Source organism: Rhinatrema bivittatum, chromosome 4 (assembly GCF_901001135.1).
Source record: "Rhinatrema bivittatum chromosome 4, aRhiBiv1.1, whole genome shotgun sequence".
NCBI lineage: Eukaryota > Metazoa > Chordata > Amphibia > Gymnophiona > Rhinatrematidae > Rhinatrema > Rhinatrema bivittatum.
The window spans coordinates 435,395,716-435,411,642 of NC_042618.1; the positions used below are offsets into that span (position 1 = coordinate 435,395,716).

General features: G+C 44.0%; 1 protein-coding gene across 1 annotated transcript in view; it reads right to left on the bottom strand.

Moving 5' to 3' along the window:
• ALDH1L2 (aldehyde dehydrogenase 1 family member L2) overlaps positions 1-9,714 on the bottom strand; it is an 84,838-nt gene extending 75,124 nt beyond the window's left edge. The window contains exon 1 of the mRNA XM_029601528.1: positions 9,505-9,714. Within this exon, the coding sequence (XP_029457388.1) occupies positions 9,505-9,552 (48 nt within the window). The 5' untranslated portion in view covers positions 9,553-9,714. The remainder of the gene's footprint in view (positions 1-9,504) is intronic.
• Between the last annotated feature and the right edge of the window lie 6,213 nt (positions 9,715-15,927).

Consider the following 15,927-nt stretch of genomic DNA (forward strand, 5'->3'; position numbering starts at 1 on the left):
CAAATGGGCAACCTTTTGTAGTCAAAAGCAGTGACGTCACTCGAGGGGGACGCCCCGGAGGTTCGCGCCAACACTGCTACAAGATGTGAGGCCTGCGCGCGCACGCCCTAGAAACCCTCAGGTCAACATTGCGGGACGACACACCAAAGCTGCTACGGGGACGCCGGTGGGTGCAGCAAGGAGACACTACGGATGCCATTCTCCCGAGGCTGGTGGAGAAGGCTGAAATAGAGGTGAGGCATGTCGGACAAAGCCGTCTGAGACTGACGGACGCAACACACGCATGTCCCCAGAGGCAGGCAGAGCTCCGGAGTCTCAGTGCGTGGATGAGATGATGGTGCAAGGAAGAAGAATTCAGTTTTGTAAGGAACTGGGAAACCTTTGAGGGAAGGAGGAGTCTTTTCCAAAGGGATGGGCTCCATCTTAACCAAGGTGGAACCAGGCTGCTGGTGCTAACCTTTAAAAAGGAGATAGAATAGCTTTTAAACTAGAACAAAGGGGAAAGCCGACAGTTGCTCAGCAGTGCATGGTTTGGAGGGAGGTATCTTTGAAGAATAGTAATGAAGCAGGAGAGTTAGGGCAACCCAACAGAGAGTTCCAAGAAAAACAAAAGTACATGCCTATAATTAAAGAATCACCTAAGCTAAAATATTCCAAATTATCCCTGTCAACGGAAAAGCAGGTTGTTAATACAAACAAAAATACACATTGAAATGTCTGTATGCCAATGCCAGAAGTCTAAGTAAGATGGGAGAGTTAGAGTGAATAATGAGATAGACTTAATTGGCATCTCAGAGATATGGTGGAAGGAGGATAACCAATGGGATAGTACTATACCAGGATTCAAATTATTTCGCACTGATAAGAAGGAGCAAATTGGTGGGGGTGGTGGCGCTTTATGACCGGGATGGCATAGAGTCTAATAGGATAAAGATCCTACAAGAGACTAAATGCACAATAGAATCTTTATGGGTAGAAATCTCATGTGTGTTGGGGAAGAGTAGAGCAATTGGAGTATACTACCGTCCACCTGGCCAAAATGATAAAATGGACGATGAAATGCTAAGAGAAATTGGGAAAGCTAACCAATTTGGTAGTGCAGTAACAATGGGAGACTTCAATTACCCCAGTATTGAAAGGGTAAATATAACATCAGGACATACTAGAGAGATAAAATTCCTGGATAGAATAAATGACTGCTTCATGGAGCATTTGGTTCAGGAACTGATGAATGAGGGTTATTTTAGATCTCATTCTCAGTGGAACACAGGATTTGGTGAGAGAAGTAACAGTGGTGGGACCACTTGGCAATAGTGATCATAATATGATCTAATTTGAATTAATGACTGGAAAGGGGACAATAAGTAAATGCACAGTTCTAGCACTGAATTTTCAAAAGGAAAACTTGGATAAAATGAGAAAAACATTTATAAAAAACTGAAAGGTGTAGCTACAAAGGTTAAGAGTGTACAACAGGCATGAACATTGTTAAAAAAATTCCATCTTAGCAACGCAGTCCAGATGTATTCTATGCATTAAGAAAGGTGAAAGCAAGGCCAAATGATTGCAAGTATGGTTAAAAGCAGGCGCTCTGGTGGAGTGCACTGTTAACCCGCATTTGGACGCGCGTTTTCGACGTGCTAGCTTTACCCCTTATTCAGCAAATGCATGTTGATGGCCCTATTAGTCATTCCCGCGCGATACAGTAAGTAAAATGTGCAGCCAAGCCGCACATTTTAAGAAATTAGCGCCTACCCAAAGGTAGGCGTTAATTTCTGCCGGCGCCAGGGAAGTGCACAGAAAAGCAGTAAAAACTGCTTTTCTGTGCACCCTCCAACTTAATATCATGCCGATATTAAGTCAGAGGTCCCAAAAGTTAAAAAAAGTTAAAAATTTAAAAAATAATAATTGAAAATTAGCCCATGGCTCGCGGGTTGAAACCCGGATGCTCAATTTTGCCGGCATCCGGTTTCCGAACCTGTGGCTGTCAGCGGGCTCGAGAACCCACTGACAGCAAAATGGAGCGTTGGCTGTCAAACCCACTGACAGCCGCCGCTCCTGTCCAAAAAGAGGCGCTAGGGACGCACTAGTGTCCCTAGCGCCTCTTTTTATCACAGGCCCTAATTTAAATAAATTAATTTACTGAATCGCGCGCACAGGATTTTTACTGTATCGGCCCGAAGGTGAGGTGAAAGAATCAATTTTAGCCAAAAGAACTTCCTTCAAAAACTGGAAGGATCCATCTGAAAAAAATAGGAGGAAGCATAAGCATTGGCAAGTTAAATGCAAAACACTGATAAAACAGGCTGAGAGAATTTGAAAAGAAGCTGGCTACAGAGGCAAAAACACATAATAAAAACATTTTTTAATATATCCGAAGCAGGAAGCTTGCAAGGGAGTCAACTGGACCGTTAGATGATCGAGGGGTTAGAGATCATTGAAGAAAAACTAAATGAACTGATCCAAATCACAATGAACCTGGAAGATGTAGTAGGCCAGATTGTCAAACTAAAGAGTAGCAAATCACCTGGACCAGATGGTATATACACAACAGTTCTGAAAGAACTGTGATAAGATTATTTTAGGGGGTTATTTTGCTATGGATCAAAACAGGCCCAAATAATTGATAAATGTGGATCAATATATGTACATTGCAAATAACTTAGAATAAGGAAGGCCTGAAACTATAACACGCTGTCATTTGTTTTCTTATTAGACTGCTTGGTACTAATGAGCTAAAAGATAGGAGTCAGTATACTCTGTTCTTTCTATGTTTGTTGTTTTAAGAGATAAGCCTGATTAAGGACTGTGTTTGAACCTTTTGGATAGACAATAAAATTAGGGCATCCCAACAGTGTGGTTCCAATAATTAGAAAAATAGTCCAAGTGCCTGTAACTAAAAACTCAACTTAGCTAAAAAATTCTAACTTATCCCTATCAATTAAAAAGCAGAATAAAAATACAAATAAAAAACAAACTTTGAAATGTCTGTATGCTAATGCCAGAAGTCTAAGAAGTAAGATGGGAGAATTAGAATGTATAGCAGTGAGTGATGACATAGACTTAATTGGCATCTCAGAGACATGGTGGAAAGAGGATAACCAATGGGACAGTGCTATACCGGGGTACAAATTATATCGCAATGACAGAGAGGAGCACCCGGGAGGAGGTGTGGCGCTTTATGTCCGGGATGGCATAGAGTCCAACAGGATAAACATCCTGCATGAGACTAAATACAAAATTGAATCTTTATGGGTAGAAATTCCTTGTGTGTCGGGGAAGACTATAGTGATAGGGGTATACAACCGTCCACCTGGTCAAGATGGTGAGACGGACAGTGAAATGGTAAGAGAAATTAGGGAAGCTAACCAAATTGGTAGTGCAGTAATAATGGGAGACTTCAATTACCCAGACACACTGGTGTAGGACAAATCTCTCTTCCACTGAGAAGTTCAAACAATTCTGTTTATTTCAGAAAATTCTGATATCAAGTATTCTTGTGGCAACTCCATCAATCATAACAATCTTGTGGCAACTCCATCAATCATAACAATCATAACAATATTGTAGGAAGAATGATATTCTTCCTACAATAGAAACCTATTGTAGGCAGAATGATAGCCAATATGATTCAGCGCCATTGGTCAGCATTAGCGTTAACAGAATTGTTTCAAAGTCCCCTCCGTTTTACATTCCGGCGGGGGAGAAATCCACGGGACCGTTTGGTGCACACAGCAGCGCCTTTTTTAGAGAATTCTTCTAGTATGTTTAGTGAAAGGGGCATTCATAGCCCATGTGGACACTGTACCATGTGCAGCCACACAGACACTCTTTCAGAATTCACTCATCCCACGACTGGGCGCGTCTTTAAACTCTATTCACACTCTGATTGCACCACAAAAGGGGTTATCTATGTTATTAAATGCCCCTGCGCCCTATTGTACGTAGGTAAGACTACCAGGATGATAAAAACAAGAATAATAGAACACTGCTCCAATATTCGGTCCCTCAGAATGGACGAGCCCCTGGTATCCCACTGGTCACAATGCGGCCATTCCATCTCTGCTCTCTCCTTCCTAGTGTTAGAGGTGGTCCCGCCCCCCCCCCCGGGGGGTGACTTCCCCAGGATTCTGGGTCGGAGGGAGCAGAGATGGATTTTTACCCTTGACACTGTTTCTCCCAAAGGTCTTAATAAAGATATTGAGTGGCACCTTTTCTACTGAGGGAAGTAATCCGTTGTTTAGTCTGATCTAATTGGGTCTTGCGAGAGGGCTAGCTTTTGCGCCTTTTCTGGTTTAAATGGCTGTCAACTTTTGAGGGCTCTTGCCCTCCAGTGATTACTCCTACAGGTATGTGGTTTCATGCTAGAATGTTTACCGTAGCCTAAATTTCTCCACCTCTTATGCACTCATATTGTATTGCAGATTGATACTGTTACCTTGGTCCCTCCCGATGCAGCAGTCGCAAAACACGGGACCATGTCGGGGGACTTTAAGAAATCACTGTTATGATTGATGGAGTTGCCACAAGAATACTTGATATCAGAATTTCTGAAATAAACAGAATTGTTTGAACTTCTCAGTGGAAGAGAGATTTGTCCTGCACCAGTGTGTCTGAGTACTTGCGGATGTGCAAGGTTTTTGCTTCAGTGTATTATCAGACTTCAATTACCCCAATATCGACAGTGGAGTGCCTCAGGGATCTGTATTGGGACCCTTACTTTTCAATATATTTATAAATGATCTGGAAAGAAATACGACGAGTGAGGTAATCAAATTTGCAGATGATACAAAATTGTTCAGAGTAGTTAAATCACAAGCAGATTGTGATAAATTGCAGGAAGACCTTGTGAGACTAGAAAATTGGGCATTCAAATGGCAGATGAAATTTAATGTGGATAAGTGCAAGGTGATGCATATAGGGAAAAATAACCCATGCTATAATTACACAATGTTGGGTTCCATATTAGGTGCTACAACCCAAGAAAGAGATCTAGGCGTCATAGTGGATAACACATTGAAATCGTCGGTTCAGTGTGCTGCAGCAATCAAAAAAGCAAACAGAATGTTGGGAATTATTAGGAAGGGAATGGTGAATAAAACGGAAAATGTCATAATGCCTCTGTATCGCTCCATGGTGAGACCGCACCTTGAATACTGTGTACAATTCTGGTCGCCGCATCTCAAAAAAGATATAATTGCGATGGAGAAGGTACAGAGAAGGGCTACCAAAATGATAAGGGGAACAGCTCCCCTATGAGGAAAGACTAAAGATGTTAGGACTTTTCAGCTTGGAGAAGAGACGGTTGAGGGGGAATATGATAGAGATGTTTAAAATTATGAGAGGTCTAGAACGGGTAGATGTGAATCGGTTATTTACTCTTTCGGATAATAGAAAGACTAGGGGGCACTCCATGAAGTTAGCATGGGGCACATTTAAAACTAATCGGAGAAAGTTCTTTTTTACTCAACGCACAATTAAACTCTGGAATTTGTTGCCAGAGGATGTGGTTAGTGCAGTTAGTATATCTGTGTTTAAAAAAAGGATTAGATAAGTTCTTGGAGGAGAAGTCCATTACCTGCTATTAGGTTCACTTAGAGAATAGCCACCGCCATTAGCAATGGTAACATGGAATGGACTTAGCTTTTGGGTACTTGCCAGGTTCTTATGGCCTGGATTGGCCACTGTTGGAAACAGGATGTTGGGCTTGATGGACCCTTGGTCTGACCCAGTATGGCATTTTCTTATGTTCTTTTTTCTACTTGAGTTTAAAATGTTATTTTTTTCCTCTTTTTTTGTTTGATTATAATGCAGTATTTAGTTTTGGTGCTGTGAGTGACTCTACAAGTAACTACAAGCGAGTTTTGTATGGTATGTTGATGCAAAAAGAATAAGATGTTGGAACCTAAGATGACATCTGAAATGAAGAATTAATTTGCAGATTTCAAAGAGAAGATGATTAAGGAAATTTTTAAGAATATGGCAGCTGTATTAGAAGACAGATTGAGCAAGTTATAGTCCTCATTGGATGACATTTGGAAAGGGTTTGAGTGGCATTCTAGTAAGAAGAATGACCTTGACCATGGAGTAACAGCACAAGCAGGGCTTAATTTGTGGGGGGAACAGGGTGCAATGCAGTTCCACCACTTCTTTCCAGACTTAAGAGGCAGAGCAGCAGGAGAGTTCTGCTCCGTCCCCTCCCCTCCAGGCAGCCTGCAGGGAAGAGAAGATGAGGGGGGTAAACCTGAAGCACACAAAGAAGAGAACATCCAGTCTGCTCCCTAATCAGCCCTGCCTCTTTTGTTCCCCTTGTCCCCGTCCCCCCCCCCCCATACACACTTCTCCTGTGTTGCAAGGAACAGAAGGGAAAGGGATGATAGTGAAGCAGACACTGCAAAGAAAAGAAACAAAAAAGATTTGAATTAACACAAATTTGAAAGCTTAAGCAGTAATGCCAATTGTCAAAACTTTAACCCTGGTCTTGAAGAATAGCACTACTACTCACAGGGGTAGATTTTCAAACACGGCGCGTTCGTGTACTTTTGCTGGCGCATCAGGCGCAAGCAAAAGTACGCTGGATTTTAGTAGATACGCGCGGAGCCGCGCGTATCCGCTAAAATCCGGGATCGGCGCGCGCAAGGCTATGGATTCTGTATAGCCGGCGCGCGCCGAGCCACGCAGCCTACCTCCGTTCCCTCCGAGGCCGCTCCAAAATCGGAGCGGCCTCGGAGGGAACTTTCTTTTGCCCTCCCCTCACCTTCCCCTCCCTTCCCCTACCTAACCCACCCGCCCGGCCCTGTCTAAACCCCATCCTTACCTTTGTCGGGGGATTTACGCCTCCCAGAGGGAGGCGTAAATCCCCGCGCGCCAGCGGGCCGCTAGCGCGCCGGGACGCGACCTGGGGGCGGGTACGGAGGGCGCGGCCATGCCCCGGACCGCCCCAGGCCTTAACCACGCCCCGGGCCCGCCCCCCAAACACTGCCGACACGCCCCGAAAACGGCGCGGCGCTCGGCCCCGCCCCGACACGCCCCCGACACGCCCCCTCCGAAAACCCCGGGACTTACGCGAGTCCCGGGGCTCTGCGCGCGCCGGTAGGCCTATGTAAAATAGGCTCACCGGCGCGCAGGGCCCTGCTCGCCTAAATCCGCCCGGATTTGGGCGGATTTAGGCGAGCAGGGCTCTTAAAATCCGCCCCACAACTTTCAACCTGGTGCTAATTCAAGCCCTTTTTCAGGCTGATGCAGTACTGTGTGCTGGCCACACAGCATGGCTCAAAATGTGACTGGACGCGCATTTTGGACACGCGTCCATAATCCCCAATGCAAAATGGGGGTTAGCACATCCAAAACGCGCGTCCAACTGAGCACATATAGCACTCATCATATGTAAATTCATGTTGATCAGGCTATTAGCTATTTCCTCCCTATGCAAAAAAAAAAAAAAGTGCCCCCAACACACATTTTTACCCCCCAAAATTAACGTCTGCCCCGGAGCAGGTATTAATTCTTAAGAAGCCCAAAAAGTTTATAGAAAAGCAGAAAATACTGCTGTTCTGTAAGTTCCTCCGACAATATCGTGGAGAGATTAAATCGAAGGAACTGAAAAAGGAGAACTCTAAAAAAAAAAAAAATGGTAAAAAGAAGGTGCTAGGGAAAATTTTGCGTCCCTAGTGCCTCCTCAGCATTGGGCGCCCAAGAGAGTTAGCTGTCAGCGGGTTATGAAAACGGACACTCAAATAACAAGCATCCATTTCCTAACCTGTGGCTGTGTACAGGTTAGGAAAAGGGACACTCATAAAATTGACGCAAAATTTTCCCTAGCGCCTCCTTTTTACTGCAGCAGCTGATTTAAATATTAAATCCGGTTCCTGGGAGAGGTGGATCGGCGCGCGTTAAGAGAGCGGGCGCTTAATCACAAGCACTCGTTTAACGCGTGCCGATATTGCATCGGCCTGATTGGGTCTGTTACTGAAGGCTTAATTTCTGGCATTCTGCCACCTTTTTTCTGGGACTCATGAAAGTGGAGCACAGCCGGCAGTATATATCAGTTCTAGCTACCCAGATGAAACAGAACAGAGCCAGTAGTTGCATACATTCTGTATGGCCCCCCTCTCTCCCAGCCCTTGAAGGAAGCAGAGAAGAATAGAGAGTGTTGTAGCTGCTTACCCTAAGACAAGGGTAACCACATGATTTTGATTCAGGTAGAGAGTGAGAGGGGAAGGGAAGGTGTGGGTGCATGTTACTTTTAGTTTTTTTGGGGGGTGGAAGGGGGGAATCTATCTATATGTGCAACCCAGAAAGTAGATGCCTATTGTTCACAATCCATTTGTCTACCTGCCTATCCATAAATATGTTGCAGCAGTGCAACCACTGTACTTGATTTTCCTAAAAATTAGTAGGGTGGTTGTCCACTGAAAGTGATTGGGGAATCCTGAGTTTGGCTCAATTTGGGGACCACCTGATCCCCAAACGTAATGCATAAGTCTTTCCAACTTGTTCAAACCTGTCTACAACAGCCTACCTTCCTTTTTGTTCGTTACACATTTTGCTTTAATGATGACGTTCTGCTCACGAGCAAAACGCAGACTGTAAATCTGCAAAATTGTTGCTGATGGTCTTAGACTACAAAATTCCAAACCAAGACGTTACATTCATATCAAAATACTCTGAAAGAACATTGCAGTGGGAGAACGATTGCAACTATGTTTCTACCTACCAGCGTCTCCCTTAGGAAATTAGACAATCGGACTAAAATGCACTCGTTATTATATTAACATATATAGATAGATATATGCAGCAGTAGTGTGATACATGCTGCAACGTGTCGATCCTCATTCCCTTTTTTGGCGTTGCTGATGCAATTCCTAGGCGCTCGGGTAACGCCCCCTTCTTAGTATAGTACAGTAACTCAACGTGGCTTCCTCCAGCCAGCAACGGTGAACAGTGGCACTGCCTACCGAACCCAGAAAGCCAACAAATCCAAAGCTTGCTGACTTCGCAACCATATACAGGCTCTGACGCCAGTTTCTCAACAGAAAGAAGCAATTTCAAGCCAGAACCGAAAGCCTTCACCATATCCAAAGAGTTAAAGCACAGTTCATTTTTTTTAACCAATTACCTGCCGTGCAGCTGAGCAACAGCTGCTCATACATACATACTATACCATAGGTATCCAGGATATACAGATGAAGATCATGCACCTTTAGTCCAAATCAATGCCAGCAGCCGTCCCTATCGCCCTGTCTGGTTCTGCTTTATGCCAGGTTCTCAAAATCGAAAATCTCGTAGGTATGGTGTTAAGAGCTTGGGAATTCATATCTTGCAAGCACTCTTATCCTGACAGCAGATGGTAAATTAAATCCTGTATGTTTTTAACAAAAATAATGTCCCCATTCAACGCTACAAATCCTGCTACTCTTTAACGGCCAATACGTCAGGCAGCTGTCAGGGTGCACACTCAGTCCCCACGACGTTATCCAGGCAGCTCGACGATGACATACTCACTGTGGTGGTCGAGAATTTCCGAATGAACTGATTGGCCGCCCAAAGCATTTTGCAAAGTGATCGACGCTCAGTGCAGCAGAGCTTCTTGTAGTGGGCAGCAGGGAGCGCGAGCCAGTGACAGCGCTCTGGGCGTCTCGCGAGTTGCTAGCGCCGGCCCCGGGCCCTCGGCGTTCGGAGTCTGAACTGACGCAACCCCGGTGTTCGGGCTGAACGGCGGGCACGCGCACTGGCGCTGGTTGCACGCACTCCTTCACTGCTGCTGGCAGGCTCGGGCTTCGGCACCTGGCTGCTGCCTTAGAGGAAGGGCAAATGGGGTGACGTTGAAGGCCCCTGGGATTCAGCCAGGGTCATATGGAGCAAGAACCACTTTTAATGTTGTCTCACTGCGATTCATACCATTAGTCTCAGATTCATTGAATTGACTGCGGTAACACTGGACGGCATAAATAAATAGTACTAGCAGTCAGCATACAAAAAGAAAGTTGAACTGATACCAGTTTGAAAGTGGTGAGCAGAAAGGCCATCTTCCGAGCTTCAACTATTGTACAACAACATATCTGGTGAAGCCATATATTGGTCCAATAAATAAATATTACAATCTACAAAAATTCGGTAGGGATAGTTTGCATCAAAAGTAACACATTTTTTAAAGTTATTTATTGCCGTATTTCGGGCTCTGTCCTGGTTTTTCTGCTTCCTACATGCTTGGAATAATTCTGTGAGTTGCTCAAAGAGCACAGTATCAACACGACTGTGGCTGTCAACCTAAGGGGCTTTTAGCTACCATGCATTAGCTTTCTTACAACTGAATTTTAGCTGAAATTATAAGTGTTTTTTCATCACCAGGCTGCCCAATAACAATGAGTAAAAGGCTTTTAAACATATTTTCAAACAATGTATCATTTGTCAAAGCAGAACTCTCAAAGTTTGATTCACTAAGCTGTATTTCCATAGACATTGAATGGGAGAAGAGCCTTAAGTGGATCAGGCCCTTAAGACAACTGTTGGTAGTGCATGGATAATGGATATATTGCTTTCAAAGCTGTGCTAGCATGAAACGTTTGTGGACAGCAGCTTAGAAACACTTTCACAAAATTATGCCCTGAATTTTTCACAGTCATTGTGGATGTCACCGAAATTATGAACCTGACCTCTTTTCATGAAAACAGAAAGCATACATGATGAACGGAGTAACAGATTCTGTTTCCTATTCTCAGTTCTTTATCAAGGCATTTGGTTTCCTGCACGTCTGGAAGAAGAAATCCCAGAGATTGTATTAGGTTAGTGCACTGATGGGAGCTGGTGACCAGAAAAACTTTTGTTCTTGGAAGAACAGGAGTTAATGTGATTTGCCCAGGGTCACTCAGTTAGTCTGTAGCACAGAAGAGTCTCAAATTAATGGATGTGGATTTCCCCTGAAGTATAATCCAGTGCTGTCATTACTAGATTGTTCCTCCTTTCCAGCTAGGTCTATTCTCATTCTCAGCATCTCTTCCTTCAGTTTTTGTTGGTAACATTTCTAGATCTATTAAAACGTATCAATTGTACAGGTGCTAAATGTTAAAAGTTTTGAAAGTATCATTGTGGGGCTGTAGTATCTAGTATGCTCACATAACTGGAGCAAAATAAGGCAGGAAGGATACTGTAATGAACTCCAGGGTCTATGCAAACAGGGCTGGATTTGCCTCTTAGGCACCCCTAGTTGCAAACGTGGTGGAGGGGGACTCCCTTTAAAGATACATCAGGATGAAAAGGACACCTCCTCCTCTGTTGAACATGTTCCTTCAAAGGTGGCAGGGATGGCCTAATGGCAATTTGGGTTTTTTTCAGTGGCAGTTCTATTTTACAGTGCTCCTAATGATGCTGGTCCTGAAGTCCCTGCACCTTTTTTTTTTTTTTGGGGGGGGGGGGGGGGGCGGGACATGACAGGATGCTGCTGAATAGGGAGAAAGGACCTTGGGAATGGAAAAGGTGAGAGTTTCATAGTGCACCCTTAATCAGGTGCCTGCTCTGCTTAATTGGAAATCCAGGCCTGTAGATTAGAATAAATGTTGCTAGTGTACTGAATCCAAACCTTCCACTCATGAAGGTTATATTTAGCATCCATAAAATACTTGCTGAAGTATTCTTGAGGTCATCTTAAGAGATCACGGTTTTAGATTACACGTCTGCCCTTACTTTTACGTCTTGACAATCCAGATGTCCCAGGGGATTGGTAATTTTTTGCTTTTTAATTTTCAGTACTTTATGGAAATTTGCATTTTTTTTTTCATATTCTTACTAGGCCTGATGAGAGGCACAGTTGTACATGAGCATAAGCACATAAGAACATAAGAAATGCCTGTTAGGATTCTGTTAGATCAGTTGGTACGTGAACCCTGGGCCGAAGTGAGAAGTGGTAACGCCCATGGGGAGGAGCCCCATGAGCCTCACTGTCGGGAGGCTAGGTCTCAGCTGAGGACAGACATAGAAGCAATATAGAGTATTTATTAAAGAGATAGAAGCACTACCCACGGAGCGGGGGGTGCCAGAGAGGTGGTCACACAGACCCAGAGACACAGGGTCGGTGGAATGGGAAATACCCAGAGGGAGTACCTCCATAGTGTTGGTAGTGGTCCATGGAGCGGGTACACCGAAGAGGTCTCCTGAAGAGATGGTAGTGGCCTGCGAAGCGGGGTACACTGAAGATGTCTTTAGTAGAGATGCTAGTGGCCCACGGGGTGGAGTGCACCAAAGAATGTCCTTGGTAGAGATGGTAATGAGTGGGGTCCTCAGTAGAGATGACAGCAGTCCGCAGAGAGAGGTGCGCAGACGAGGCCCTTGGTAGAGATGGTAGTGGCCTGCAGAGCAGGGTACACTGGTGAGGGTCCTCAGTAGAGCTGGTAGGGGTCCGCAAGGCAGGGTGTGCCAGTGAGGTCCTCGATAGAGTGGTAAGGGCCCGCAGAGTGGGGACCTCTGAAGGAGTCCTCCGTAGAGATGGTAATGGTCCGCAGCACGGGGTACACCAGGGAGACACTTGGTAGAGCAGAAAGTGATCTGCAAGGCAGAGTACTCACGAAAGAGCAGTGTAGGTTCCAGGGAAGCCCCGGGGAACGGGGCAGGCAAGGTTCCAGGAGTCAGGCCTTCCGAGGAGCGGATAGCCAGAACGAGAGAGAGGCCCCCGAGGAGCGGGTACCTGAGACGTCCACGCCGGAAGCAGGAACTGGAATGCAGGGTCCGCAGAAAGCGAGACGGAATTAGCAAGGATGAGTCACTTTGCCAAGTCATCCTTAGGCAGGGCCAGCTGGTTTAAATATCCGGGGGGAATGACGTCATCTGGAGGGGATGCCCCCAAGGTTTCCGCCATGACATGGATAAGACTGGCCTGTGTGCGCGTGCGTCTAGAGGGACCCGATGGCAAGATGGTGGTCGGCGGCATCTGTGTCGACCCGGAAGGCCTGGGAGCGGTAGGCAGGTCATCAGTAGCTAGCGGAGGCTGCCAATCTACCCCATGGAGTCAGGGAAGCAAAGAAGGAGGTGAGCAATAGTGGTCGCAGCCATCTGCAACCAACGGGTGTAACAATACCATACTGCGTCAGACAAAGGGTCCATCAAGCCCAGTATCCTGTTTCCAACAGTGGCCAAGCCAAGTCGCAAATGCCTGGCAAGTACCCAAACATTTATTTATTTATTTATTTATTTATTTATTTATTTATTTATTTATTTTAAACCTTTTTTATACCGGTGTTAGTGTGAACATCACATCGGTTTACATTATAACAAAATGATTAGAAAGTACATTTAACAAGGGAATAAAACAGGTGGATGGAGAACACGCGGAAAGCAGCATAGAAAGATAGTACAACTGGTGCGGAGTTATTAATATAGGTAACTATTGGAACATATCATGCTGGATAATATCATGATTGCTAGTTATTATATACATTATATACATTAGAACATAAAGATCACAGAGTACAGAGGTAATAGAAGATGATAAATGGTTATAGCAGGGATAGGTTGCTAGTCAGGAAATGCCTGTTTAAATAACCAGGTTTTTAGTTTCTTCCTAAATTTGAATTGACATGATTCGAGACGGAGTGTTGCGGGCAGTGAGTTCCAACGTGAGGGGCCTGCGATGGTGAGAGCACGTTCCCTTGTGATGGATAGGTGTGCTGTTTTCAGAGAGGGCACGTGAAGGGTTCCTTTGTTGATTGTTCTAGTGGGACGATTCAGGTGTGCAGAGGTGAAGGGAAGGACAAGCCAGCTGGAGTGGTGGGAGTATATGACTTTGTGGATGATAGTGAGTGTTTTGTAAAGAATGTGGGAGGGGATGGGGAGCCAATGCAGGTCTTTGAGAATGGGGGTTATATGGTCTGTTCTACGGGCATTTGATATGACTCTTGCCATAGCGTTTTGGAGCATTTGGAGAGGTCTTATTGTGGAGTATGGGAGTCCCAAGTGCAGAGAGTTGCAATAATCCAATTTAGATGTTAGTGTGGTTTGGATTACTGTCCGGAAGTCATGGGAGTGTAGTAAGGGCTTGAGTTTTTTTAGTACATTAAGTTTAAAGAATCCTTCTTTAAGGATGGAGCTGACGTATCTCTTCAGATTTAGTTGTTGGTCCAGGAGTACTCCAAGGTCTCTTACAACTGGTTGAGAAGAGATGAGCTTGAAGGCTGGGTCAAGAGCAAAGGGTGGTTTAGGGGTGGTGTGGTGGGAAATAAATAGTAGTTCAGTTTTTGTAGTGTTAAGTGCAAGGTGGAGATTGGTGAGGAGAAAGTTGATAGATTTAAGGCAGGTGTCCCAGTGCGTTAAGGCATCTGATTAGATAGATCACAAGCTACTATTGCTTATTAATTACATAATAGCAGTTTATGGATTTATCTTCTAGGAACTTATCCAAACCTTTTTTAAACCCAGTTACACTAACTGCTGTAACCACATCCTCTGGCAATGAATTTCAGAGCTTAACTATGTGCTGAGTGGAAAATAATTTTCTTCAATTTGTTTTAAATGAGCCACTTGCTAACTTCATGGAGTGCCCCCTGGTCCTTCTATTATCTGAGAGAATAAATAACCGATTTACATTAACTTGTTCAAGTCCTTTCAAGATTTTGTAGACTTCTATCATATCCCCCCTCAAGTCATCTCTTCTCATACTTGGGAGCAAGCTAGGAATTCTAATTCAACTTCAGTCTTTGGAACTCAAAAGCATTAAATCTCAGTACTTTAAGAAATATTTTTGGAACAAATCAAAATAATTTATAACACACTATTGTTGAAACATTTGAATAATTTAGGGAGTATTCTATTCTTGGGCAACCCTCCATGCAGCTTTCAATAAAAGCATTAATTCTGTAAGTGAAAAACTGTTAGTTTCTAAAAGTGAAAGTATTTTTGTTTTGTTTTTTTTGTTTTTACAGAAAAAAGGGTTAACAAAGTAAAACAAACATATTATATAAGGTGCTACTTTTTTATTGAACTATTGTAATACATTTGTTGACTAGCTTTCAAGAGCTAATACTCTCTTCTTCAGGTCAGAATTAAAATGAGCAAAGCTGATGTTTTACCAGGAAATAGTGTGATTGTAATAAGTGACTCATAAAAGCATTCCAGTGATAGGATGAAAGGGGAAAAGGTGAAGGGGATTTGATGGGTGATGAGAAGGTGACAGGCAGTATAATTTTATGTTTCCTAATGTGATAGGAAACCTAGAACTTTACTGAGTCCTTTTTTGGCAGGTCTAAAGTGTCTAATCATTTTCACTCCAAAAGTCTTGTATTCCTGGATTGTTTTCAATTTTCCTTATTATCCTGCTCATAAGGTCATTGATGCAGTGATCTAGTTCTGAAAAGTGTTCCCCTATGGAATTTTTTTCTTTTAGGTCATTATCCATTTTTTGTACTTCTACCAGTAGAATGTTTGGTGTCCCACCTCTACCCATTATTTTGATTTACCTGGGGACAAATACAGTACTAAGCCTGGAGATCACAGAGATCTGCGACACTTCAGCACCTTTGCTCCCAAGTTTCCAGTTGACTCTGAGGTTATGGCCTTTTTTTTTTTTTTTTTGCTTAGTTTAGAGCAACGCATCAAAAAACTTCCCTCAGGCTCTCATACAGGCCAAAGCAATACCATGCACTTAGGCTAGCCCACAGGTTAACCCACTGTTGGATGTGTGTTTTGGACATGTGTCCATAACCTCCGATTCAATAAGGGGATCAGCACATCCAAAACATATGTCCAATTCAGGGTGTAGCTAATAGTGCTCATCACATGTAAATGCCATGTTGATGAGGCCATTAGCTAGTACCCCCAATGAAAAAAATAACTGTGCGCCTGATATGCACATTTTAACCCTCAAATATTAATCCCAGCCCTGGAGCTGGCATTAAGTTTTGAGGAGCCCCAAAAGTTGCTTTTCTGTGTTTTCTCTGACTT